Source organism: Erinaceus europaeus, chromosome 10, assembly GCF_950295315.1.
Source record: "Erinaceus europaeus chromosome 10, mEriEur2.1, whole genome shotgun sequence".
Lineage (NCBI taxonomy): Eukaryota > Metazoa > Chordata > Mammalia > Eulipotyphla > Erinaceidae > Erinaceus > Erinaceus europaeus.
The window spans coordinates 94,821,922-94,847,320 of record NC_080171.1 but is presented as its reverse complement, the minus strand read 5'-3'; the positions used below and the strand labels follow the sequence as shown (position 1 = coordinate 94,847,320).

Below are 25,399 nucleotides of genomic sequence, written 5' to 3'. Positions count from 1 at the left end.
CTATCTAAACAAAGAGACAGTCTGCCAGAAATAGAATTATCACTCAACAGAAACAAAGACTGGCAGTAAAATAAATAATGAAAGTAGTTAAGTGGGGCCAGAGAGATCGCTCAAGAGGCAGCGCATATGCTTTGCCATGTGTGCATACAAGATTAGATCTCCCTACATGAGAAAAGTATGGTAACAAAGGAAGCTCTATTGCTATGATTCCCCTCCAACATGTGAATTCATGTAGTGGGAGGCCCCAGCTGAGCAAATAAATAATAAAAGTAGCAAATGAGAGCTGGAGAGACAGCATATGGTTATGCAAATGACTTCCATGCCTGAGACTCTGAGCTCCCAAGTTCAATCCCCAGCACCACCAGAAGCCAGACCTGAGCAGAGGTCTGGTTGAAAAGGAAAGAGGTGGGGGAAAAAAAAAAGAAGAAAATAAAAAGAGGATGATAGAGATAGTATAAGAGCTATGCAAATACTCTCATGGCTGAGCCTCCAGGTCCTAGGTTCTATCTCCCCCACCACCATAAACCAGAGCTATGCAGTACTCTGGTAAAGAAAAAGAAGAAGAAAGACAAGCACACAAACAAAAAAAAGCAAATGAAAACATGTGAGTTGAAAAAAGAACACAAATGCCTTTATTATGTGGGAGAAGGAAAAGCATTTCTAACTGTGATCTCAAATCTGGAAAATGTAAAAGGAAAGGTTGACAAAATCAAGTACATAAAAAGACATTGTGAAGTTAATGCTATGTATACAGACACTGATTTATAACAATACATGCTTAAAATTTACATAATCTTATAATGCAGTATTACTTTAATGAAAATGTGTGTAGAAAGGAATTGTGTGGCCAAATAAATTCCAAAAACTTTGCATAGCTTAAGTCAGAAACAAGTGACAAATCATAAAAAATATTTGTAAGATATCTCAAAGGATTAATCTCTTGGATATATAGAGAATGTCTAAAAGTTGGAGGGCCAGTGATAGAGAGCCTGCCTCACATATATGAGGTCTTGAGCTCAATTTCTACAATTACAAATGAAAAAGAAAAAAGAAAAATAATAAATCTAAAACTTAAAAGTAAAAAATTATGGAGAGACAATTCACACATACACACACACACAAGAAAAATCACCCTCAAATATATGGGAAAATGTTCATCCTCACTTCTCAGAGGATAAAACAAAGCTACCATCATATTCTTTAGACTTTAGACATGTCTGTAGAGAACAGGCACCATCATTCTCCATGGTCACACCTCTGCTGAGGAAAATTTGGAAAATAGGACAAAATGACCATGACTGGCAGTGAATCAAATAGTAGGGATATACTATAAGCTATTTTGTGTAAGTTAAAAACAACAAACATACACAAAGTTCGACACAGCATTACTTGGTATAACATAATTTTTTTGTCATTGCCAGGACTTCACCACTTCATATCTACTTTTTCAGATAGTGAGTCATAAGGGGGGGGGGGGAGAGATACCACAGCACTAAGGCATCCTCCAGTATGATGGGGTTGGGCTGCAAGTGGCTTTTTTAAACATCAAGTAATCACCAAATTAGAGGACAGATGAAAAGATCATTCTTTATCTATACAACACAGTACCACGCAGCCCAGCGATGTTTCACCCTGCACAGTATACACTTCATCATGCACAAAGACCTGGCTTTGAGTCTCTGGTACCACATAGGAACTCCACGAAAAAGGAAAACTTTATGAGCAGTGGAGTGTTGTTATGGTATATCTTCACCCTGTCTCACCCCGTTTCTTACCCTCAATTTAGAAAAAAATGGAAAAAAAGAAAAGATAAAAGTCTGCCATCCTGAACTCCCTGGGTAGATGATCTCACCAATGTGTCATGGAACCTCACCTCTGCAGAGCCCTATTCCACTAGGAAAAGAAAGAACTAAGGGTACGGATTGCCATGCTAACATCCATATCCAGCAGACAAACAAGTAAAGAAGCCAGAACTCCCACCTTCTATACCTCAAAAAGAATTGTGGTCCATGTCCCAGAGGGGGAGAAATGTGAAGGGAAGATTACTAGAAGGCTCTGAACCCCAATTCCATCAGGACCCAGAGAGAGATGAAAAAAGGAAGGGCATTCCAATGTAGCAGCAGGTGTAGGTGTGACTTAGAAAGGAAGAGAAGGGGGCCAGGTGGTGATGCACCTTGTTGAGCACACATGTTGCAAAGCGCAAGGACCCGGGTTCAAGCCCCCGACCCCCACCAGCAGAGAGGAAACTTCACAAGTGGTGAAGCAGGGCTGCAGGTGTCTCTCTGTCTCTCTCCCTATCTTCTCCTTCCTCTCAATTTCAGGCAGTATCTCTCCAATAAATAAATAATGATAGAAAAAATTTAAAAAAAGAAAAGAGAGGAAGAAAGGGGGGTCAGGCAGTAGCACAGTGGGTTAAGCGCACATGGCACGAAGCACAAGGACCAGCATAAGGATCCCAGTTCGAGCCTGGCTCCCCACCTGCAAGGGGGTCGCTTCACAAGCAGTGAAGCAGGTCTGCAGGTGTTTTTCTCTCCCCCTCTGTCTTCCCCTCCTCTCTCCATTTCTCTCTGTCCTATCCAACAACAACGACATTAATAACAACAATAATAATAACCACAACAACGATAAAACAAGGGCAACAAAAAGGGGGGAAAATAGTCTCCAGGAGTAGTGGATTCATGGTACAGACACTGGGCCCCAGCAATAACCCTGGAGGCAAACAAGAAGAGAAGGCAAGACCATAGAAAAAAATGCGCAAATGGTGGCCACCTGGTTAAGTGCATATATCACCAAGCATGTAGTGGCAGGCACCGAACCCCAGCAATAACTCTAGTGACAAATATATATATATATATATATACACACACACATACATACATACATACATACAGTGAAAAACAACTATAACAAACAAGAACTTCAGTGGAGTGGTCCAGGAGGTGGCGCAGTGATAAGGCTTTGGACTCTCAAGTATGAGGTAATTCCCGGCAGCACATGTGTCAGAGTGATGCCTGGTTCTTTCTCTCTCCTATCTTTCTCATAAATAAAAATAAATAAGAAGAACTTCAGTGCTAAGCATCTTTGCCAAGTGATCATATTTCTCAGGAATAATGGGACTAATAAGTTGCTTCCTGACTTAGCAAAGTGTTGTAGTATAGAAGCTCCTCCCACCTCCAAGAAAAAAACATAAATCTGGAGCTAGGGAATGAAGACCAGGGCTTTATGTTGGCAATGATAATGCTGAGCAGCCTTCCACCTCATTGTTGTTGTTGTTGTTCTATGCTTTCAGAAACAGACAGTTGAAATAAAGAAAAGGGAAGACAGGGTCTAAGTCCTCTACAGTATCTTTGGCAATAAAATTTCTGTATTTCTACTATTTTCGAGAATGTTTAGTTGGTCTTTCATTCACTTTCTGCTACACTTAATCTTGGTCAAAAGGACAAAAAGCAACTCATGTATTTCATGTTACTGTTTGATAACCTCCTACCTCTTTTAGTAAACAACAGTTTAACATTTAAACCCAAGAAAGCAACCTTTCCCCTATTACTTTTAAAAGGTTCTTCTCTAATGTGATGCTATGTCATCTCATTAGAACAACTCCACAGTTGGCAAGGCTTCCAGGCTAGAATGGAGTTACTGAGTCACCAGATAATTTTAGTGAAAAGAAAGTGTACCAATTTTTAAACATTTATTTTTTCATAATTGTTTTCCCAGAGCTGAAATATAAACATAATTATATATCTAGCTATTCTCATCTGAATCACTTTCATTTTTGTTTCTAAGGAAAACTAGAAAGGGGTGAAATTTTATTCTTGTTGAATTTTTTTTGGTGGGGCTAATTTTTTTTTAATATTTATTTATTCCCTTTTGTTGCCCTTGTTGCTTTACTGTTATAGTTATTATTATTGTTATTGATGTCATCGTTGTTGGATAGGACAGAGAGAAATGGAGAGAGGAGGGGAAGACAGAGAGGAGGAGAGAAAGATAGACATCTACAGATCTGCTATACCACTTGTGAAATAACTCCCCTGCAGGTGGGGAGCCAGGGGCTCGACCTGGGATACTTATGCCGGTCCTTGTGCTTTGTGCCACCTGCATTTAACCCGCTGCGCTACTGCCCAACTCCCAGGGTTAAATTTTTTAATCATACATAATTTGATTAAGTTAATCCTAAAATAAATAAATAAATAAATAACAGGAAGGCAAAAACAGAATTTTTAATGGGGAAAAAAATTAACCTTGGTTCAGACCCAGAGGGGGGTTGTATACATCTTGATCATACATCTTCCCATGAAATTCACTAATCAGCATCTTTGGCTCTATTAAATGAGGATTCTAACCTCATGTGTCAATATGAAATTTACATAATGTATGGCAGAAAAAGTAAAAGTAGCTAGCTAATAGACTGATAAATACAATAGGGTCTTGATATTGGAAGCTGCAATGACTTTTTAATGTTATAAATACAACAGAGGGAATAAACTTAATTTATTTTGTTATAAGGGAAAAGATTAACAGTATTTTAAGTCATCAAAGTCTTTATAAAATTCTTCTCACTTCAACTTTACTTTCTCATACCCCAATGCTCCACATCTTCACATATAAACTACTTTTATGCAAAAAAAACAAGCAAACAAACAAAAACCTAACAGTTCAGCTTATAAATTAACATAAGTCTATCAGGCCTGTCACAGGTTTTTTTCTTTTCTTGATGCCAGGTGTTCACTGGAGTTTTGTGTTTGCACAATTCCACCCTTCCTAGCAATTTTTTCCCCTTCCCCTAATAAAAGTGAAAGACAAAAAAAAAAAAGAGAGAGAGAGAGAATAAACAAGGGGGAGAGAGACAATGAGAGGGAGGAGAGACACCACAGCACCACTTCACCATTTGTGATGAAATAGAATGTTTGCCAGTTTTATGGAGATCTGGCAGGTGGGTCTGCTGTCCCTGCATTTCAGTAAACTTAAGGGACTAGAGATGTAACCAATCAGGATGAACCTTTTCGCTAACTAAATTGAATGCACTTGTATCTTTGCAGTCTGGACTGGGTGTGGAATGTGGCCAACCCACCCAATCCTTTGTCTTACCTGATTGGTGTACCCTGTAACCACCTTATAACCAATTGAAATGTACCTTTTCTTTTTTTTTAAATTTATTTCTTTATTGGGGAATTAATGTTTTACATTCAACAGTAAATACAATAGTTTGTACATGCATAACATTCCCCAGATTCCCATTTAACAATACAACCCCCACTATGTCATTCATCATCGTTCATGGACCTGTATTCTCCCCACCCACCCACCCACCCCAGAGTCTTTTACTTAGGTGTAATACTCCAATTCCATTTCAGGTTCGACTTGTGTTTTCTTTTCTAATCTTGTTTTTCAACTTCTGCCTGAGAGTGAGATCATCCCATATTCATCCTTCTGTTTCTGACTTATTTCACTCAACATGATTTTTTCAAGGTCCATCCAAGATCGGCTGAAAACGGTGAAGTCACCATTTTTTATAGCTGAGTAGTATTCCATTGTTTATATATACCACACTTGCTCAGCCACTCATCTGTTATTGGACACCTGGGTTGCTTCCAGGTTTTGGCTATTACAAATTGTGCTGCCAAGAACATATGTGTACACAGATCTTTTTGGATGGATGTGTTGGGTTCCTTAGGATATATCCCCAGGAGGGGAATTGCAGGGTCATAGGTTAGGTCCATTTCTAGCCTTCTGAGAGTTCTCCAGACTGTTCTCCACAGAGGTTGGACCAATTGACATTCCCCCAGCAGTGCAGGAGGGTTCCTTTGACCCCACACCCTTTCCAGCATTTGCTGCTGTTACCTTTTCTGATGTATGACATTTTCACAGGAGTGAAGTGATATCTCATTGTTGTCTTGATTTGCATTTCTCTGACAATCAGAGACTTGGAGCATTTTTTCATGTGTTTCTCGGCCTTTTGGATCTCTTCTGTGGTGAATATTCTGTCCATGTCCTCCCCCCATTTTTGGATGGGGTTATTTGTTGTCTTGTTGTTGAGTCTGGCAAGCTCTTTATATATGTTGGTTATTAAACTCTTAACTGATGTATGGCATGTAAAGATCTTCTCCCATTCTGTGAGGGGTATCTTGGTTTGGGTAGTGGTTTCTTTTGCTGTGAAGAAGCTTTTTAATTTGATGTAGTCCCATAGGTTTATACTTGCCTTAGTCTTCCTTGTAATTGGATTCCTTTCATTGAAAATGTCTTTAAAAATGATGCGGAAAAAAGTTCTGCCAATTATTTTCCTCTAAGTATCTGATAGTTTCTGGTCTAACATCCAAGTCCTTGATCCACTTGGAATTTACTTTTGTATTTGGTGAAATACAGTGATTCAGTTTCATTCTTCTGCATGTTTCAACCCATTGTTTCCAACACCATTTGTTGAAGAGACTCTGCTTTCCCCATGTAATCGTCTGGGCCCCTTTGTCAAAGATTAGATGTCCATATGTGTGGGGCCTCATTTCTGGGCTCTCAATTCTATTCCACTGGTCAGTGTGTCTGTTCATGTTCCAGTACCAAGCAGTTTTGATGACAACGGCCCTATAATACAGTTTGAGATCTGGGAGTGTGATGCCTCCGGTTCTGTTCTTTTTTCTCAAGATGTTTTGGCAATTCTAGGTCTTTTCTGGTTCCAGATAAACATTTGTAGCATTTTTTCTATTCTCCTAAAAAATGTGCTTGGGATCTTGATGGGGATAGCATTAAATTTGTAGATGGCTCTGGGTAATATATTCATTTTGATGATGTTAATTCTTCCAACCCATGAACATGGAATATCTTTCTACTTCTTTGTGTCTTTTTCAATTTCTTTGAGTAGTGAAATGTACCTTTTCTAAAACCACCCTATAACAAGCACTCTGTGCCCAGCTTGAAGGATATATACATGGCTTTCTGGAGTGCCAGGTGTATGCTAGATTCCGAAGATGCAATAAAGTATCTCCCTGCCCTCCATGCAGTGTTGGCCTCCAATTCATTCTTGGTATTGGCTACACCTTGAGCTGTAACACTCAGAACTGAAACATTTGGAGTCACGGATATATTTTTTCCATAACGGTGAAGCTTCCTCTTTTTATAGTATTCCCTTGTGTTGGCCAGGGGTTTGAACCTGGATCCTTGTGAATAGTAAAAGTATGCTCTACTGAGTGGGCCATTTCCTCTCCCCCATTTGTTTTTGATTAGTTTACACCCATCAAGTCATTTCTTGGGTTAATTTAAAAAATTAAAAAGTTTAAATGCTAGAAAATCATGCTATATTAAAATATTTTAAAATATTTTATAGAAAAAAATTAGTTGCCTTAACAAAAAGATATATTTGCCTAGATTGATCCACAAAATAGTCCTATAAATCCACAGTCTTTGTTTCCAAGACTGTATGACATAATACCTCAAGGAGACCTGGAAGGAACCAGGCACTGACGAACCTGGTAGAGTGCACACGCTGCAGGAGGGAAGCAGTGTTGCAAGTGCTCCTTTCTCTCCCTCCCTCTCTATCCCCACTTCCTTCTCAATTTCTCTAAAAAAAAAAAAAAGAGAGAGAAGAGAAAGAGAAAGAAAAGAAAAAGAAAGGAAGAGAGAAGAAAAAATGTCCACCAGAGTATTAGAGTAGTTGTATAGGTACCAAGTCCCAGTAATAATCCAAGTGGTAGTGAAAATGTTTTTTAAGTAACTGGAAAAAAATTTTAAAAGACATCAAGGATCTTATTTATGCTCACCAAAATCTGACTAATGACTGACCTCTGACTGAACTATAACAGAACAATTCTTTTTCTGGCATTGTGCGTGTTTGATTCCACAGTTCTTAGGCTGATTTTTTTTTCCCCCAGATAGAGAAGTAGAGACATAAAGGGACACAGAGGAGAGACAGCAAAGCACTGTTCCACCATGCATTGGGCTTTCCCCATTGATGTGGTGCTCCCACGTAGCTCCAGGGTGGACTTTAACCAAAGGTCCTTAGGAATAATAAGGGGCTTGCTCTACCAGATGATCTATCTCCAGGTCCTAATTGAAGAGTATTTTGTACTCTTCAATTTGAACCAAAAGAATTACACAATTAATTTGAACCAAAGAATTACACAATTAATTTTTACTTTGCTCTAGAACTTTAAAAAGTCACTTTTTCATGAACTCTCTAAACTTTAAAAATAATGTCTATGGGAACCAGGCGGTGGCTCAGCGGGTAAAGAGCGCATGGCACAAAGCACAAGGACCGGCGTAGGGATCCTGGTTCAAACCGCCGGCTCCCTACCTATACGGGGTTCACTTCACAGGCAGTGAAACAGGTCTGCAGGTACCTATCTTTCTCTCCCCGTTCTTCCCCTTCTCTCTCGATTTCTCTCTGTCCTATCAAACAACAAGGACAGCAGCAACAATAGTAACAACAACAACAAAAATAAACAACAACGGCAACAAAAGGGAAAATAAAATAATAATAAAAAAAATAATAATGTCCAGGTCTTCATTTTGTTTCTGAAGCATTCTTCGCTTGGGGCTGATTGTCAGTCTAAATATAGTTCTGATGACAATACTTAGTGCTTTTGATTTTTCCTCTGTGTAACAAAGGTTCCAGTCCCTTTCAAATAGTAGCTAAAGTATGTGGAGAACATATTATGTGTCAGGAACTGTTTCAAGTGTGTTAAATAGAATCTCAGGATCACATAGCACTATGAATTAAGATTCTAATGCCGGGGGCAGGCTGTTCTTTTTTTTTATTTTTTTATTTTTTTATTTTTTTCCTCCTTCAGGGTTATTGCTGGGCTCGGTGCCTGCACCATGAATCCACCGCTCCTGGAGGCCATTTTTTCCCCCCTTTTGTTGCCCTTGTTGTAGCTTCGTTGTGGTTATTATTATTGCCCTTGTTGACGCAATTCGTTGTTGGATAGGACAGAGAGAAATGGAGAGAGGAGGGGAAGACAGAGAGAAGGGGAGAGAAAGATAGACACCTGCAGACCTGCTTCACCGCCTGTGAAGCGACTCCCCTGCAGGTGGGGAGCCGGGGGCTCGAACCGGGATCCTTACGCCGGTCCCTGCGCTTTGCGCCACATGCGCTTAACCCACTGCGCCACCGCCCGACCCCCGGCAGGCTGTTCTGCACATAGTTGAGTGCACATATCACTATGCACAAGGACCCAAGTTCTAGCTCCCCTGCTGCAGGGAAGAATCCTTCACAAGTGGTGAAGCAGGGCTGCAGATGTCTATCTTTCTCTCTCCCCTCCCTCCTCTCAATTTTTCTCTGTCCTATTGAGTAAAATAGAAAGAAAAAAAAGATGGCCACCAGTAGAAATGCATTCATTGTGCCATCAATAACCCTGTGATAACCCTGGTGGGAATAAAAATAATTGTTATTATTATTATAGATTCTACTATTTTCTACCTGAGTTAACTGAGACTCAGAGAACTGAAGAAACTTACATTATGTGACCTACATAATCTGACTTCAAAAAACAAGTTCTAGATAACCATTTGATCTAAATGATAGCTTCTAATAATATATCAGTCTCATGAATGGTTCCTCATTTCTTATTCTTCATTCTGATGTTTCTAGAACTGTACCTGCTTTAATTTCAAAAAGAAGTTTTCAGTCGTACTGCGTTTGCTGAAGGGCCAGAATAATCTTTCATTAGGTGAGCATACTCGAACTTTTGTCTCTAGGAGAAAACGGACAGGCTCCTGTACTTCTGTTATTACCAAATCAACAGCTGTAGTCATAAACAGGACTTTATCTAGAGAAAGAAAAAAGAAAATCAAAAATGGAAATGCATTTTCTATATGATTAGCTATGAAAATTATATATCTATAGTTATGTAAATAAAGTATTCCCATAAGAGTTATTTGACTTCGATGCTGGAGAGGTTGCAGGGTGAAAGGAACCCTCCTGCACTGCTGGTGGGAATGTCAATTGGTCCAACCTCTGTGGAAAGCAGTCTGAAGAACTCTCAGAAGGCTAGAAATGGACCTACCTTATGATCTTGCAATTCCCCTCCTGGGGATATATCCTAAGGAACCCAACACACCTATCCAAAAAGATCTGTGTACACATATGTTCTTAGCAGCACAATTTGTAATAGCTAAAACCTGGAAGCAACCCAGGTGTCCAACAACAGATGAGTGGCTGAGCAAGTCGTGGTATATATACACAATGGAATACTACTCAGCTATAAAAAAAAAATGGTGACTTCACCGTTTTCAGCAGATCTTGGATGGACCTTGAAAATTCATGTTAAATTCATGAAATAAGTCAGATGCAGAAGGATGAATATGGGATGATCTCACTCTCAGGCAGAAGTTGAAAAACAAGATCAGAAGAGAAAACACAAGTAGAGTGGAATTGGCCATGTTGCACCAAAGTAAAAGACTCTGGGGAGGTTGGGGGGGGGGGGGAGGAACACAGGTCCAAAAAGGATGACAGAGGACCTAGTGGGAGTTGTACTGTTATACGGAAAACTGAGAAATATTATGAATGTACAAACTATTGTATTTACTGTCGAATGTAAAACATTAATTCCCCAATAAAGAAATTAAAAAAAAAAGTTATTTGACTTCATCTCATTTTGATCTATTACTAAAGAATCTCTATTACAGGGGTCGGGCGGTGGCGCAGTGGGTTAAGCGCATGTGGCGCAAAGCGCAGGAACCGGCATAAGGATCCCGGTTCGAGCCCCCGGCTCCCCACCTGCAGGGGAGTCGCTTCACAGGCGGTGAAGCAGGTCTGCAGGTGTCTATCTTTCTCTCCCCTTCTCTGTCTTCCCCTCCTCTCTCCATTTCTCTCTGTCCTATCCAACAACGAACTACGTCAACAAGGGCAATAATAATAACCACAACAAAGCTACAACAAGGGCAACAAAAGGGGGAAAAAAAATGGCCTCCAGGAGCGGTGGATTCATGGTGCAGGCACCGAGCCCAGCAATAACCCTGGAGGAGGAAAAAAAAAAAAAAGAAGAATCTCTATTACAAGAATACACTTGTGGGGCCAGATAGTGGCCCCCAGTTGAGCATACATATTCTAGTGTACAAATACAGGGGCTCAAGTCCTTGTTCCCCAGCTGCAAGGAGGAAGTTTCACAAGCAGTGAAGCAGTGCTACAGGTATATCTCTCTCTGTCCTCTTCTCCCCTCCATTTCTATCTCTATCTATCCAAAATAAATTATAGTGTATACTTGTGAGTTACAAAGCAATAAACAAAGGTAAGGGAATTGTGTTATTTTTTTTACTTGATATTTACTTATCTACTTTTAGATCTACTAAGGCTTAGTCTCAGTTTTTCGGCACTATAATAGTGAAATCCTGTTGATCATGTAGGACAGGTAATATGGGACTCAAAGGAGAAAAGTTGTTAACTAACAATTAATGATAAAAGTAATTATTTCTGGGAGCCAGGCGGTAGCGCAGCGGGTTAAGCACACATGGCACAAAGCACAAGGACCGGTGTAAGGATCCCGGATCGAGCCCCCGGCTCCCCACCTGCAGGGGAGTCGCTTCACAGGCGGTGAAGCAGGTCTGCAGGTGTCTGTCTTTCTCTCCCCCTCTCTGTCTTCCCCTCCTCTCTCCATTTCTCTCTGTCCTATCCAACAACGACGACATCAATAACAACAACAATAATAACTACAACAATAAAACAAGGGCAACAAAAGGGAATAAATAAATACAAAAAAAAGTAATTATTTCTATTTTTTTGAATTTTATTTTTATTTATTTTTAATCTTTTTATTTGTTATTGAATAGAGACAAAGAAATTGAGAGAGAAGGAGGAGATAAAGAGGGAAAGAAACAGAGAGACACCTGCAGCCCTGTTTCACCACTCATGAAGCTTTCTCCTCACAGGGGGGAACCAGGGGCTGGAAGCCAGGTCCTTCTGTGTGCTTAAACAGGTGCATAATCACCTGGCCCCAAAAGTAAGTATTTTTATTCCAAACTTTCAAGATATCTGTTTGGTTGTTGTCACCAGCGTTTCACTCCCCAGGCTAATGTTTTCAGATAAAAAGATAGAGAGAGGGAGTCAGGCGGTAGTGCAGCGGGTTAAGCGCATGTGGCACAAAGCACAAGGACCAGCGTAAGGATTCTAGTTTGAGCCCCCTGCTCCCCACCTGAAGGGGAGTCCCTTCACAGGCAGTGAAGCAGGTCTGCAGGTGTCTATCCTTCTCTCCCCCTCTCTGTCTTCCCCTCCTCTCTCCATTTCTCTCTGTCCTATCCAACAACGACGATATCAATAATAACTACAACAAAAAAAGAAAATTAAAGAGAGAGAACAGAGAAAGAGAGAGAGAGAGAGAGAACTAACACAGAGCACTGAAGGCCCCTTGGTGCCATAGTATTCCTTCCCTTGCAGTATACTGGAGACTCAAACCTGGTTTGTGGATATGGCAGAGTAGATACCCTTCCAGGTGAGCTATCTCATATGTCTTCTTTCAAGATATCTTAAAGGTTCTCTCTCTCTCTCAATAATAAAATCTTAAAAAAGAAAATATCTCAAAAAGGTTATGTCATAAAATATCTTAGTCATACAAAAAAACTAATCACAGAAATCCTCTTAAATGAGTAAAAGGGCACTAAAGTAGGATAGACTTTTACTTCCCCTGTATATCCTTTGAATATTTAACCCTAGGTGAATGTATTTCCATACAAAATAAAATAAAAAATTTAAATGTGTCAACAAGGACATGTATAGAAAAGAAAGCAGGGAAGAAAAATTGAATGACAGGGAGAGAAAAATATTTGGTTTTTAAGTCAAAATAATAAACTCAAAAGAAGTATCAAATTATATAAATCAGTAGTTAATTAATACGAGAGGGGGAAATCAATTGTATGTCTCAAAGGTTCTCAAAAGACAAACTGAATCTTTTTAATAGATAGGCTACGTATTTGATATGCGGACTCTCTCAAAAGCCTAGACCAAGTAGATTAGAAGCTTCCAATAGCACAGCTATATACAAGATACTGGGTACTGTACAGCAAACCATAACAAAGGGACTTTTCAAAGTTAACCCAATTAACAAATAATGTGATGATAATATTAACTATTGATTGTCTTTTTGAACCCTAAGACAGCAGGAACCTCACATCTTCACTATAGAGCCCCTACTTCCCCCAGTCCTGGCACCCTTGGATAGGGCTCACTTTCCCATATGCATCTCCCAATCCATACCAAATAATGTTGCATCCGCCGATCACAACCTAACCAAAGTAACGATTGCCATCTCAACATGCTTCACCTCAGAGTGTATCCAGAGACTTCACGTGTGGAATGACAACCCTTCAGCTTCATTACTCGGGTGAGACCTTTCCTTTTATAGTACACTCTAATTTCATCTCAGGTAGTTCACTTTCTAACAAAGTCCCATAACCTAGACATACACCAGTATCTGTGAGAGAGAGCGTATGTGCACACGTATCCATAAACTACTGCAAAATATATACCTGAAAGCAGGATTACACTAGAGTTTGCAGTGAGTACCTCCCTAACACTTCCTCTCCACTATTCCAAACTTGGGATCCATGATTGCTCAACAAATTGTTTGGCTTTGTATGTTAACTCTCTTTCCAATCACCAGGTTCCAGATGCCACCAGGATGCTGGCTAGGCTTCCCTGGATTGAAGACCCCACCAATGTGTCCTGGAGCTCAGCTTCCCCAGAGACACACCTTACTAGGGAAAGAGAGAGGCAGACTGGGAGTATGGACCGACCAGTCAACGCCCATGTTCAGCGGGGAAGCAATTACAGAAGCCAGACCCTCTACCTTCTGCAACCCTCAACGACCCTGGGTCCATGCTCCCAGAGGGCTAGAGAATGGGAAGGCTATCATGGGAGAGGGTGGGTTATGGGGATTGGGTGGTGGGAATTGTGTGGAGTTGTACCCCTCCTACCTTATGCTTTTGTTCACTAATCCTTTCTTAAATAAAAAATTTAAAAAAAAATAAATAAAAATAAAGATAGTGCTACAATAAAAAAAAAAAAAAAGAAGTATCAAATTTTGGGTTTCACTAAAATTTAAGTAAACACTGTAAATTTTTCAAATAACTGTTCCAAAGGCTTAGGTGTATTCTTGGGACTAACATTTCTACTCAAGATATTAACAGTTTATGTCACCTTTTGGAGTTTCTTCATTTACAATTTGAAAATGTGGGGATTTTGGATTCCAGCTCCCAGTAATAACATAGGATTTTCCATCTGAACTTTTCCCCATAGACTCCTAAAGGAAAGAATAAAAACAACATTATTGCAAGGTAAATGAGTAATACCTAGCTCCCACTTTCCTTTCTTTTTTTTTTTTTTTAAATTTTTTAAATATATTTATTTTCCCTTTTGTTGGCCTGTTTTTTAATCGTTGTTGTACTTATTACTGTTGTTGTTATTGATGTCATCGTTGTTAGATAGGACAGAGAGAAATGGAGAGAGGAGGGAAAGACAGAGAGGGGTAGAGTAAGACACCTGCAGACCTGCTTCACTGCTTGTGAAGTGACCCCCCATGCAAGTGGGGAGCTGGGGGCTTAAACCAGGATCCTCTGGCGGGTTCTTGTGCTTTGCACCATGTGCACTTAGCCTGCTGCGCTACCGCCCAACTCCCTAGCTCCCATTTTTCTACCTTAAATAATATGAACTGTGACCTGGGAAGTGGCACAGTTAATAGAGCATTTGGCAAAAATGAAGTCCCAAGTTCCCGAACCTAGTATCACTATATGCCAGAGTAATGCTCTGATTCTTGTTCCTTTGTTTCTGTCTTTCTTACTCATTAATTAAAATTAAATTAAAAAACAGAGGTTCAAAAATAAAAATATGAAGATGAGACTTTTTAGTTAAAAGCAGATGCCAACTTATGCGATTGCTCCTGATAAGTTATGTATCCATGAATGTTTATGTAAATCATATCAAACATTATAAATGGAGAAAATCATCACCTAAAACAATGTTAAATTCTATCAAGTGAATGACTAACGTATATAGACTTACATTAAATAGCATTAATACTAATGATGCCGACTTAGTTTATAGGCTCAAGATTATAAGCTCCAAAATAGTTTGCAAAAATTCTCTAACAAATTTTCTCCTTTGAGTCTCACATCACCTGAACACGATTAACAGAAAAACAGAAATGCCACCACTACAATTAGGTGAGTAAGAAGTCAAATATAAAGAAGTCAAAAATAGTGCTAGGACTTGAACAAGGATCCTGGTTTAAGCCCAAGATCCCCACCTGCAGGGGTTGCTTCACAAGTGGTCAATCAAGTCTGCAGGTGTGTATCTTTCTCTCCCTCTCTGTCTTCCCCTCCTCCCTCAATTTCTCTCTTCTATCCAACAACAGCAATAACAACGGGGAAAAATAAAGATGGCTGCCAGGAGCAGTAGATTCATAGCACAGGCACAGAGCCCCAGATAATGCTGAAGGCACACAGAGAGAGAGATAATAAATAAATAAATAAATAAATAAATAAATAAATAAATAAATAAATCCCCTTATCTTTACAGCTTATAAGAATGGCTCTATAAATGTGCTTGAATAATAAGTTCAGCTAAGAAAAATACTTACCAAATCTAGTAAGTGCATGTCACTATTTCGTACGTCTTTCCCAGGGCTAAGGAGAAGACCAAAACACCTGCACACACACAAAAAGAAAGGAATAGTATAAAATTGGGAAAAAAATTAACACAAAAAATTTCTTTTTAATTACTTTAAAGCACTTAATGATGGTCAGATAATAACTCAACTGCTACAGCATTGGACCTACATGCCTAAATTTCCTGGTTGGATCACTGGCATCATATGTACCAGAGTAGAGCTCTGACTTTTATCTTTCTCTGTCTCCTATATAACTCCGTCTCTCATATTTAATAAATAAAATAAATCATAAGGAAAAAAATCCTTGTTGATAAAAAAGGGACACATTTAACATTAATAAATTAGTACTGGGGTCCAAGAGAGTTAACCAGGTTGGGTTATGTCTTGCCTTTTGTGGAGTCCAGTCAAGTCTGGGCACCATATGAGACTGACAGGATTGGGTGGAATGGGCTTTCATGCTATGGTTTCCCTTCCAATCTATCCCTCTACCTGGAAGGAAAAATTAGCTTGCAAGGCAATGAAACCATGAACACACAAGGCTTTGGCTTCATAAACAAATAAAATAGCATTGCCAAAATAATCTTACTTCCTTGAATAAGATGAACAATTTCTATATTGCCTTTTAACATATTACTACTTTATTAGACTGGTAAAATACAAATTTAAGTTAAACTTACTAAAAATGTTTACCTTTCAATGGCAAGCTCTTTGTTAGTTGTTTGCTGCACATAGATGACAATCTTCTTATCAATCCCTTGGCGCAGTTTAAAGCATTGTCTATCCTTATCTTTGGGAACTGCACTGTAGAACAATACGTTTTATTAATTATGCAATGCAGTTTCTTGTCTAACATGCTAGAACAATTTTTGTTATGATCTGGAAACCAGGAAGAGAGTTACAGACTTGGTTTGTTTCTGTGCCTGGTTTTCAAACCTTAAAAAAAAAAAAACTTTTTAAAATTTATCACCTGCTGCTTGATATGAAACTATCATAACTGTATATAATCCACTAAACTACTTCTGAATGCTAAGTGGGAGAAAAAACATTACCCCTAAAATACATCATTACTTTTATCTTTTTTGCTGCTGTGAAAACTATATTAGCTTATCTCTAAAAACTTCTAGCATGGTACCCGGCATACTGGCAATCAAGAAAAAAAGTTTTCTAGTTTTCTTTCCTTTCTATCTAGTTATTAATTTTTACAAATAGAGGCTATAAAACAAAGAAAAAAATATTAAGCTACAGTTCTTAGATTTCAGAGTCAGTGGTCCAGAAGGTGGCACAATGGATAAAGCATTGGATTCTCAACCATGAGGTCCCGAGTTCAATCCCTGGCAGCACATGTACCAGAGTGACATATGGTTCTTTCTATATCTCCTCATATTTTTCTCATTAGTAAATAAATAAAATCTTTGTTTAAGAAAAAATGATTTCAAAATCAGATGTTTAAAAAAAATAGGTGAGAAGTTATGGGGAAGAGAGAATGTTTCACAGAGACATATGATGGAAGATGACAAATTGTACCCTTTTGCCAACAAATGTATTATAAACCATAAAAATAAGTTGCAGCTACAGCACACAGTTCCCAACACTTCCCTTAAATAGGGATTTCCATACATAAACCTATGCAATTTCAATATTTATATATATACTTATACATGTATATATACATGTACTAATGTAAGAAGTTGAAAATATTATTAAAGTAACAGTTTACCCTCATCTCCCAGATACCACTTTACCTAGCTCCTTTCTCTTAAATGCAAATATTTATTATAAAAATCGGCAAAAATTATATTGTAATATTTTCTATCCTTAAGATAATAGCAAAAAACCATTAGAAGATATAAAAGTTGGGGCCAGGCAGTGGCATACCTGGTTAAGCGCACACATTGCAGTGCCCAAGGACCCTGCCCCTGGTTCCCACCTGCAGGGAGAAAGCTTCATGAGTGGTGAAGCAGGGCTGTAGGTGTCTTTCCCTCTCTATCTCCCCATCCAATAATAAAAATATTTTTAAAAAATATAAAAGTTGACATGAAAATGGAGATAACTCTTTAAACAGGAAAAATATTTCTAGAAATGACAAACATACAAAGAAAAAACCTTTGTATGCCAAAGTGTTGAATTTGTAGCTGATATAATTTTCACCTATAATGGCATGGATGGGTCTCAGTTTTTAACAACTAGCATACACATACAAGTCTCTATGTTCTGGGCATGTTGAAATATAAATTATTACATTCTTGTATCCTGGCATTAGATAAAACAATGGATATAAAAATGTCTGGGGGGGGGCTGCTGGGCACTGGCACACCTGGTTGAGCACATGTGTTACAGTGCACAAGGACCAGGGTTCGAGCCATCAGTCCCCACCGGCAGGGTGAAGCAGGTGAAGAGTGGTAAAGCAGGGCTACAGGTGTCTCTCTCCCTCACTATCTCCCCTTCCTTGTCGATTTCTGGATGTCTCAGGTAGCATGAGTCTAAAGAGCAAAGAGAAGCTATAGTTTAGGAAGCAAAGTGAAGAGTGTAATCAATCAGTAGAAGCTCACTTCATTGATGCCAAAGGGTTTAGATTATCATACTTTTAATTCTGTTCCTAGATCACTGGGTGGATGAAAGCAGCAATGGTATTAAATTCCTACCATATTACAGTTAATTACATATACATATTATCTCTTAAATAGGTAGTATACCACTTTATGAAATATATTTTAACCATTCTATTATGTTCATCATTTAATTTCCACTTTTTAATTTTACTGTATTGGGTTGTCAGAGAAGTCATGACGTACTTTTCTGCTTTTTTTTTTAAAGAATTTATTGATTTATTCATGAAAAAGATAGGAGGAGAGAAAGAACCAGATATCACTCTGGTACATGTGCTGCTGGGGATCAAACTCAGGACTTTATGGGTGAGAATTCAATGCTTTATCCACTGTGCCACTTCCTGGACCACGACTTTTTTGCTTTTCTATGCAAAAATGAATCATAATTTTTCTGACAACCCAATATATGTAGCATTAAGTAGAACATTTGTGATAATAACTCTTGGGGGCATCTCAATAATTATTTCTATAGCTAAATTCCGAATCACATTATAGAATTATGGGATACATAATCTGGTTTAGACTGGCAAGCTCAAATCTGACAAAGGCATACTTTTATCAATGTTTTTAACAGCACTTTCTATGTGCTATAAGTTATAAATAGAATAACACAGATAACAAAACTAATCAAGTTTAGTTTGGGAGGTGGTGAAGCAGATAAAAGTGTCAGACTGACAAACTTGGAGTACTAAGTTTGATCACCAGCATCACAGCTGCCAAAGTGATCTCTTTCTCCCTTCTCTCTAATACATAAAAGTTACTTGGGGGAGGGGTTTCATGACTCTGAGTCAATTTTTTTTTTTTTCAGAAAGAGACAGAGATAGACAGAAAGCACCACAGGCACAGGAGTCTCTCAGTGCAGTAAGGACCAGTGGTAAGTCTGGGTTGTGTCCATGACAAAAATGCGTACTATCCAAGTGAGCTAGTCCAATAAAAAAAGGCAAATATGATGACATAGAAATTTTCTGTGTGGCTTCTCCTTGGTGTGAGGGTGAACAGAATAGAGATCTTATATGTATGAACTCCAATACACAAGAAAGGAATGTGTAATTCAGTATTACATTTCAGCATCTCTGTAAAAGAAAAATAGAAAAACTAAGAAAGCAGATAGAATAGTGCCTCAGAGATGTTAGATGCAGTTACAATAAATTTGCCACCAGATGGCATGGCAATTCCTAAGTCTTGGAAGGGGAACGAAGAGTGGGCAGTTATGTAAAGGCCAAGTGTTAGCCAAGAGTTCTATGGGGGTAAGGCGGTGGCACAGCAGATTGGGAGCACTTGGCACAGAGCACAAGGACCAGCTTAAGGATCCCGGTTCGAGCCCCAGGATCCCCACCTGCAGGGGGGTCGCATCACGGGTGGTGAAGCGGGTCTGTAGGTGTCTTTCTCTCTCCCTCTTTGTCTTGCCCTCCTCTCTCCATTTCTCTCTGTCCTATCCAGCAGCGAGCGACATCAACGACAACGATAATAACCACAACAAGGCTATAACAAGGGCAGCAAGAGGGGAAGGGGGATGGCCTCCAGGAGCAGTGGATTCGTGGTGTGGGCACTGAGCAACAGCGATGGCCCTGGAGGCAAAAAGAAAAAAAAAAAAGAGTTCTATTTGCTATAACTTCATGTTAACCATTTTAGGAAGTCAAGGAAGAATGAGCTTTCTCTATGCAACTACTGAGTATGACTTCAAGAAGCACCTATTTTATGATATGGGCTATAAAGAAAAAATGTCATTTTCCAATTGTAATATCTTAAAATACAAGTTGATCAAAGTGTAGACACTTTATATTTCTTTTGTGGCAGTTGTACTGTTTATTGACACTTTATTTTGTAAATAAGGAAATTATTACCATGTGATGTAAAAAACTTGAAAGGACATTCTAATAGCATAAGCAACAATTAAACTAAGCCTTATATTTTTATTTTTATTTCATGGCTTTTTTCACTTAAAAGTCAAAGCCAGCTATGTCTCACCTATACACAAAAGTCAGACCTCAAACACTGACCTCTGACCTCATTTCTCCACTTTCAATGTATTTAGATAAACTTTAAAGCTAAACCTTGATTTTGACAATCCTAAGTAATTTAAATGATTAAAAAAACCACAATTTTCAACATAATACACCCCTATGTTTGTTTATAGCTGCATAATTCACAACAGCCAAAGAGCAGAAATGCCCATCAACAGATGACTGGCTAAAGAAGCTATGTGATAATTAATCCTTTCTTAAATAAAATAAAATAAATTAAAATAAATTAAATTAAAAAAGAAGCTATGTGATATATATTCCATACAATACTACTATGCAATCAAAAAAGATACTGTGTCTTTTGGGACAAAATGGATGGAACTGGAAGTGATTATGCTTAGCAAAATAAGTAAACAGATGAAAGACAACTACCAGATGGTTTCACTCATGTGGAATCTAGAGAACTTATACACATGAACTTTGCAGAACGTTGGTGGTGGGTGTGGCATAAAATTATATTCTGTAATCTGACAACCTTATAAATCACTATTAGCCACAAAACAGGGAGTTGGGTGGTAGCTCAGCGGGTTAGGTGCACGTGGTGCAAAGCGCAAGGACCAGCGTGAGGATTCCAGTTCGAGGCCCCAGCTCCCCACCTGCAGGGGAGTCGCTTCACAAGTGGTGAAGCAGGTCTGCAGGTGTCTATCTTTCTCTCCCCCTCTCTTTATGCCCTCCTCTCTCTGTTTCTCTCTGTCCTATCCAACAACTACATCAATAACAACAACAATAATAACTACAACAACAATTAAAAAAACAAGGAAACAAAAGGGAAAATAGATATAAAAAATAAATTTAAAAAAACTTAAAAAAAATCACAAAGCAGCATAAAAAAACCTTCAAAAGCCTAAACAAGGTGCTAGGCTGTGACACTCCAATAGAGCTCACACATTACCACGCCCCCAACCCTTGCCTGCAGGGTGGAAGCTTCATGAGTGGTGAAGCAGGTCAGCAGGTGTCATTCCCTCTCTCCTCTCAATTTTTCTCTGTCCTAATACAAAAAATAGTAAGTAAATAAATAAGATTTATTCTATTTATATAGAAAAAATCTAAACAAGCAAAAGACTTATCAAAAGAATCCAGGTGACTTAGCTTCTGCCATATTTATCAGCAGACTTTGGGTCTAACTGAAGGAACATGGAAACATGATAAACTTTTTTTCACAAAAAAAGTTTTGTCTTTAATTTCTTCAAATCTTGCCTATTCCTTTCTTTTATCATTCAAGGAAATTCTGACCTATAAAAGTAACTTATAGCACGAGAGTATATAATCTGACCTATAGTTTCTCCTGAATCACAAATACTACAAATTAATATAAATTCAAACAAAATTAATTTTTAATAAATCCTACCTAAAATAACCTTTACCGTCATCTTCTTTTATTTCTAAAGACACAGAGAAGGTAAAGATGTCACTGTCAGGAGTCTGGGGCGCAGCCATGGCTGAAAGTGGGGTCTGCTTGGCAGAGCGGCGGAAAGCAGTAGCAAAACTGTAAAGTATCCGGCTTACCTACAACCAATTTAGGAAATGAGCTGTTATCACAAAAGGCAAAATTCTTTGATTAAACCTCAAAGAAACTGACAATATCAGGGAGAGTCACTCATTCACACTGATTTCTTTTGGTAAATGAATGTTATACCTATAGAGAAATTTACAGTGTAATGACCCAAGAAGGGAGTTTAAAAATAAATTACTGTAGGGTGCCAGGCAGTGGTGCACCTGGTTAAGCTCACACACTACAGTGCTCAAGGAAGCAGGTTTAAGCCCCTGGTTCCCAGCTGCAGGGGGAAAGCTTCATGAGTGGTGAAGCAGAGCTGCAGGTGTCTCTCTGTCTCTCTCCATCCCCCTGCCCCTCAATTTCTCTGTCCCTATCCAATAATAAAAATATTTTTTAAATAAATGACTGTAAACACTAGAAACTTGATTAAAATTTTATTTACTAGGAGCTAGGTGGTGGCACATGAGGTTTAGTGCATGTATTACCATGCACAAGGACCCAGCTTCAAGCCCCCCCCCCAGTCCCCTCCTGCAGAGGGGAAACTTCACGAGTGGTAAAGCAGTGCTGCAGGTGTCTCTCTGTCTTTCTCTCCTTCTCTATCTCCCCCTCTCAACTTCTCTGTTCTATCAGATAAAATAAAAACTAAAAAAAAATTATTTACTAAGTAGTAAGAAACAACAATAGTCCCACAAATTCAGTATTAAAAGGATGACCTGCAAATATGTCACTGGTGAAGAAGAGGTTACCTAACCAAACTGAAAAGCAGCCACTGGTCTCCTTTCACATTCTTACCAACAGTTTTTGTTAATCAAATTTTTTGTTTATATATATTTAAGTCCACTAACTATAAAAAGATACTAGCAAATTACACATTTGGTTTATAAGTGAACAAAGTAAATACTCCAATCATTTCAATGTGGTAAGGATACTGGTGAGGACTCAACTACACAGTTTTCATTTAAGGACTTACAGCTTCTTGTATTTCACACCGGAAGACATGTATTCTGAAGAGCTCTGCATTGTAGTGACTTTCAGTGAAAGCAAAACAATCACTCTCAGGTGTTCCATCATGCCCTCTAACACAGAAGAGGATTTTATAGATAGGGTAATTTGCTATTTCAGTGTTTGTCTGAGGATCCAAGAGTCTGTTGGAAGGGAAAAAAAAAAGTATACAGAGATTAGAAGGACTATAACTGTTTTCACTCCATTTATTTTGTGATTCACCTTTTTTGCTAAATGGTTACACAAAAAACTTTCATGCTTGAATCTCCCAACCTGGGTTAATCCCTCTGTACCACCATAAGCCAGAACTAAACAGTGTGTAGGTTAAAAAAAAAAAAAAAAACCAAAGTACTAATAGGGTTGGGGGTAGAAGGAGATTCAACCTGGGATTTTGGAGCCTCAGGCATGAAAGTCTTTTTGAATAATAACCATTACGCTATGTACTCATGCCCAAGATTGACTGATTGACTGACTGATTTTTGCCTCCAGGGTTATGGCTGGGACTGCACACTGCTCCTGGCAGCCTTTTTTTTTTTTTTTTTTTCGTTTTATTGGATAGGACAGAGAGAAATTGAGAGGGGAGGGTGAGATAAAAAGGGAGAGAAAAAGATAAGACACCTGCAGACCTACTTCACCAATTATGAGGCATCTTCCCTGAAGGTGGGGAACTGGGGGCTGGAACCAGGATCCTTGGGCCAGTCCTTGCATTTCTGTGCTTCGTACTATGCGCACTTAACCTAGCACCAGGCCCCAGATTTATTTTTCTTTTTTTAAACAAAGTATACCAGCAACTACTGTATTTAGTATTGACAGTAAATCATAAAAATGACGGTTCTAAGAGCTGTGTAAGGATACATGTAAATATATGTAGCTAATATACCCACGTATACGGACTTATACACATAAAAATACACAAAGACTTAGCCAAGATGTTAACTTATCCATTGAAGGGTAGAATTAATATCATTTTCCAGAATTTTTGCTTGTTTGTATTCTCTGATTTTTTTCTGAAATAAGTATATATTCTTGCTGGGCTAGCGTCACCGGAGGGAGAAGAGACCAGGAACTCATGGTGGTGTGGTAATACAAGTCTTTATTGATGCGGACGCCCCAGAGTCAGGTGTGAGCACAGCAGGTTTAGACTACGTGGAGCTAGCCAAATGGCTGCCTCCTGCTATGCACACCAGCCTTTCTCCAGGTCGGGACGCAGAAGAGAAAGAGAGAGAGAGCGGAAACAGGAGTGACTTTTATAGGAGAATTCCGGAAGTGGCAAGTCAGGATGAAATTGGCTAGGAAAGGGGGTGGAGAAAACAAGGCACTCTGGGAAGGTAGAAAGCTTCCGTAGCAATGGCTGCTATAGTTTTTTAGCTCACGGGAATGGGTGATACCCTGGGGGGGTAATGTGGTGGCGGAGTGTTGGTATGCATGAGACCCCTTCTGTTTCATTTGGTTTAAATCCCCCCTGCTTAACACTATTCTATTTACATAACCACTTCATTCTATTTATATAACCGCTGTTAACAAGTACCTCCCTCCAGGGCATTGGTTCAATCCCCACTGTTTCATGATATGTTTTTGCTCCACCCCCCCTCCTTGTCACACCCTGATCCTCTCCTTGTCACACTCTGATTGTCACCAGTCACTTTTCTCTCCACCCTCTCTATGTCACACCCTGTTTCCACCCTACTTGGCAAGTATATATAAAGACAGCATTGTGAGTTTTAGAGTACTGTACTTTGAGTTTAACTTAGCTCGTCTTAGATTGTGCTGCGTCCTGCATGAATAAAGAGATACTGCCTACAGCTCAACCATGAGTCCCTGGTCGTCTGTTACCTGCCCGTGAAGCCAGCCCGGCGAAAACAACCTAACCCGTCAAAAACAACATATGGCGCCCGAACAGGGACTGAAATAAGCCCTGAAACTTGGACCGGCATCAACGTGGGACCCTACCCACCCATCGTCCAGATAAGTAAACTTGGCTACCCATCCACCATGGGTTGCCTTTCTACTTATGAACAGGTTTGCCAAAGCCTCTACTGTTTCATCATGAGACAGTTAGTCTGTCTCTGGAACATTTTACTCTGGGCCACATTTTGGTTCCCTGACCGGGAACTTTGGTTTCTTATGACCAGGATCATAGAGCTTGGGAGATGCACGGAGATTTCTCCTTGGACTTTCTGGATTCCCTCTCCCATGTTTCCTGAGGAAAAGGACTACATTTTGCTCCAGGCCACAGTTTGGTTCTTTATGACCGTGATCGTAGACCTTGGGATATGCATGGGGATTTCCCCTGGAACTTTCTGGACTTCTTCTCGCATGTTTCCCATGGAGAACGACTACTCTAATTTGAAGAGCATTCTCCAGTACCCTGGCAGTTCCCAAGTATGGAGACACATGGTTAGTTCTACTCTCCTGATTGGATTCTTTCTTCGATGGGAAGACGCTTTTAAAAATGGGTGCCTGAAGCAATCCAGCAGGAACAGTCAGAAACACCCTAAATGGAATTTCGAGGACCTTTTTGGACTAGGTCGCCCTCCGGGGATTCTTAATCCTACATGGTGAGATCTTGATAATCTGGTTCAAGTTGCGTTTCATAAGAGAATGATTTGAATGACTGAATTTTTGTTTGACATTGACTTAAAAAAAAAAATGCTGGACGCAGCCATGATTTCTAGAGACATCCAGAAACAA

At 39.2% G+C, this 25,399-nt stretch overlaps 1 protein-coding gene across 5 annotated transcripts in view; it reads right to left on the bottom strand.

The window, feature by feature from the left end:
* RABGAP1 (RAB GTPase activating protein 1) overlaps positions 1 to 25,399 on the bottom strand; it is a 203,881-nt gene that overhangs the window by 118,396 nt on the left and 60,086 nt on the right. For all 5 annotated transcript variants that reach the window (XR_009552091.1, XM_060200118.1, XM_007539963.3 and 2 more), the window contains 6 exons: positions 22,677 to 22,851; positions 21,560 to 21,717; positions 16,272 to 16,382; positions 15,552 to 15,618; positions 14,114 to 14,216; positions 9,583 to 9,752 (listed from right to left, as the gene is read on the bottom strand). Coding sequence is in view for 4 of the 5 variants with exons in the window: in XM_060200118.1 (XP_060056101.1) it covers positions 9,583 to 9,752; positions 14,114 to 14,216; positions 15,552 to 15,618; positions 16,272 to 16,382; positions 21,560 to 21,717; positions 22,677 to 22,851 (784 nt within the window). In the remaining variant the exon portion in view is untranslated. The remainder of the gene's footprint in view (positions 1 to 9,582; positions 9,753 to 14,113; positions 14,217 to 15,551; positions 15,619 to 16,271; positions 16,383 to 21,559; positions 21,718 to 22,676; positions 22,852 to 25,399) is intronic.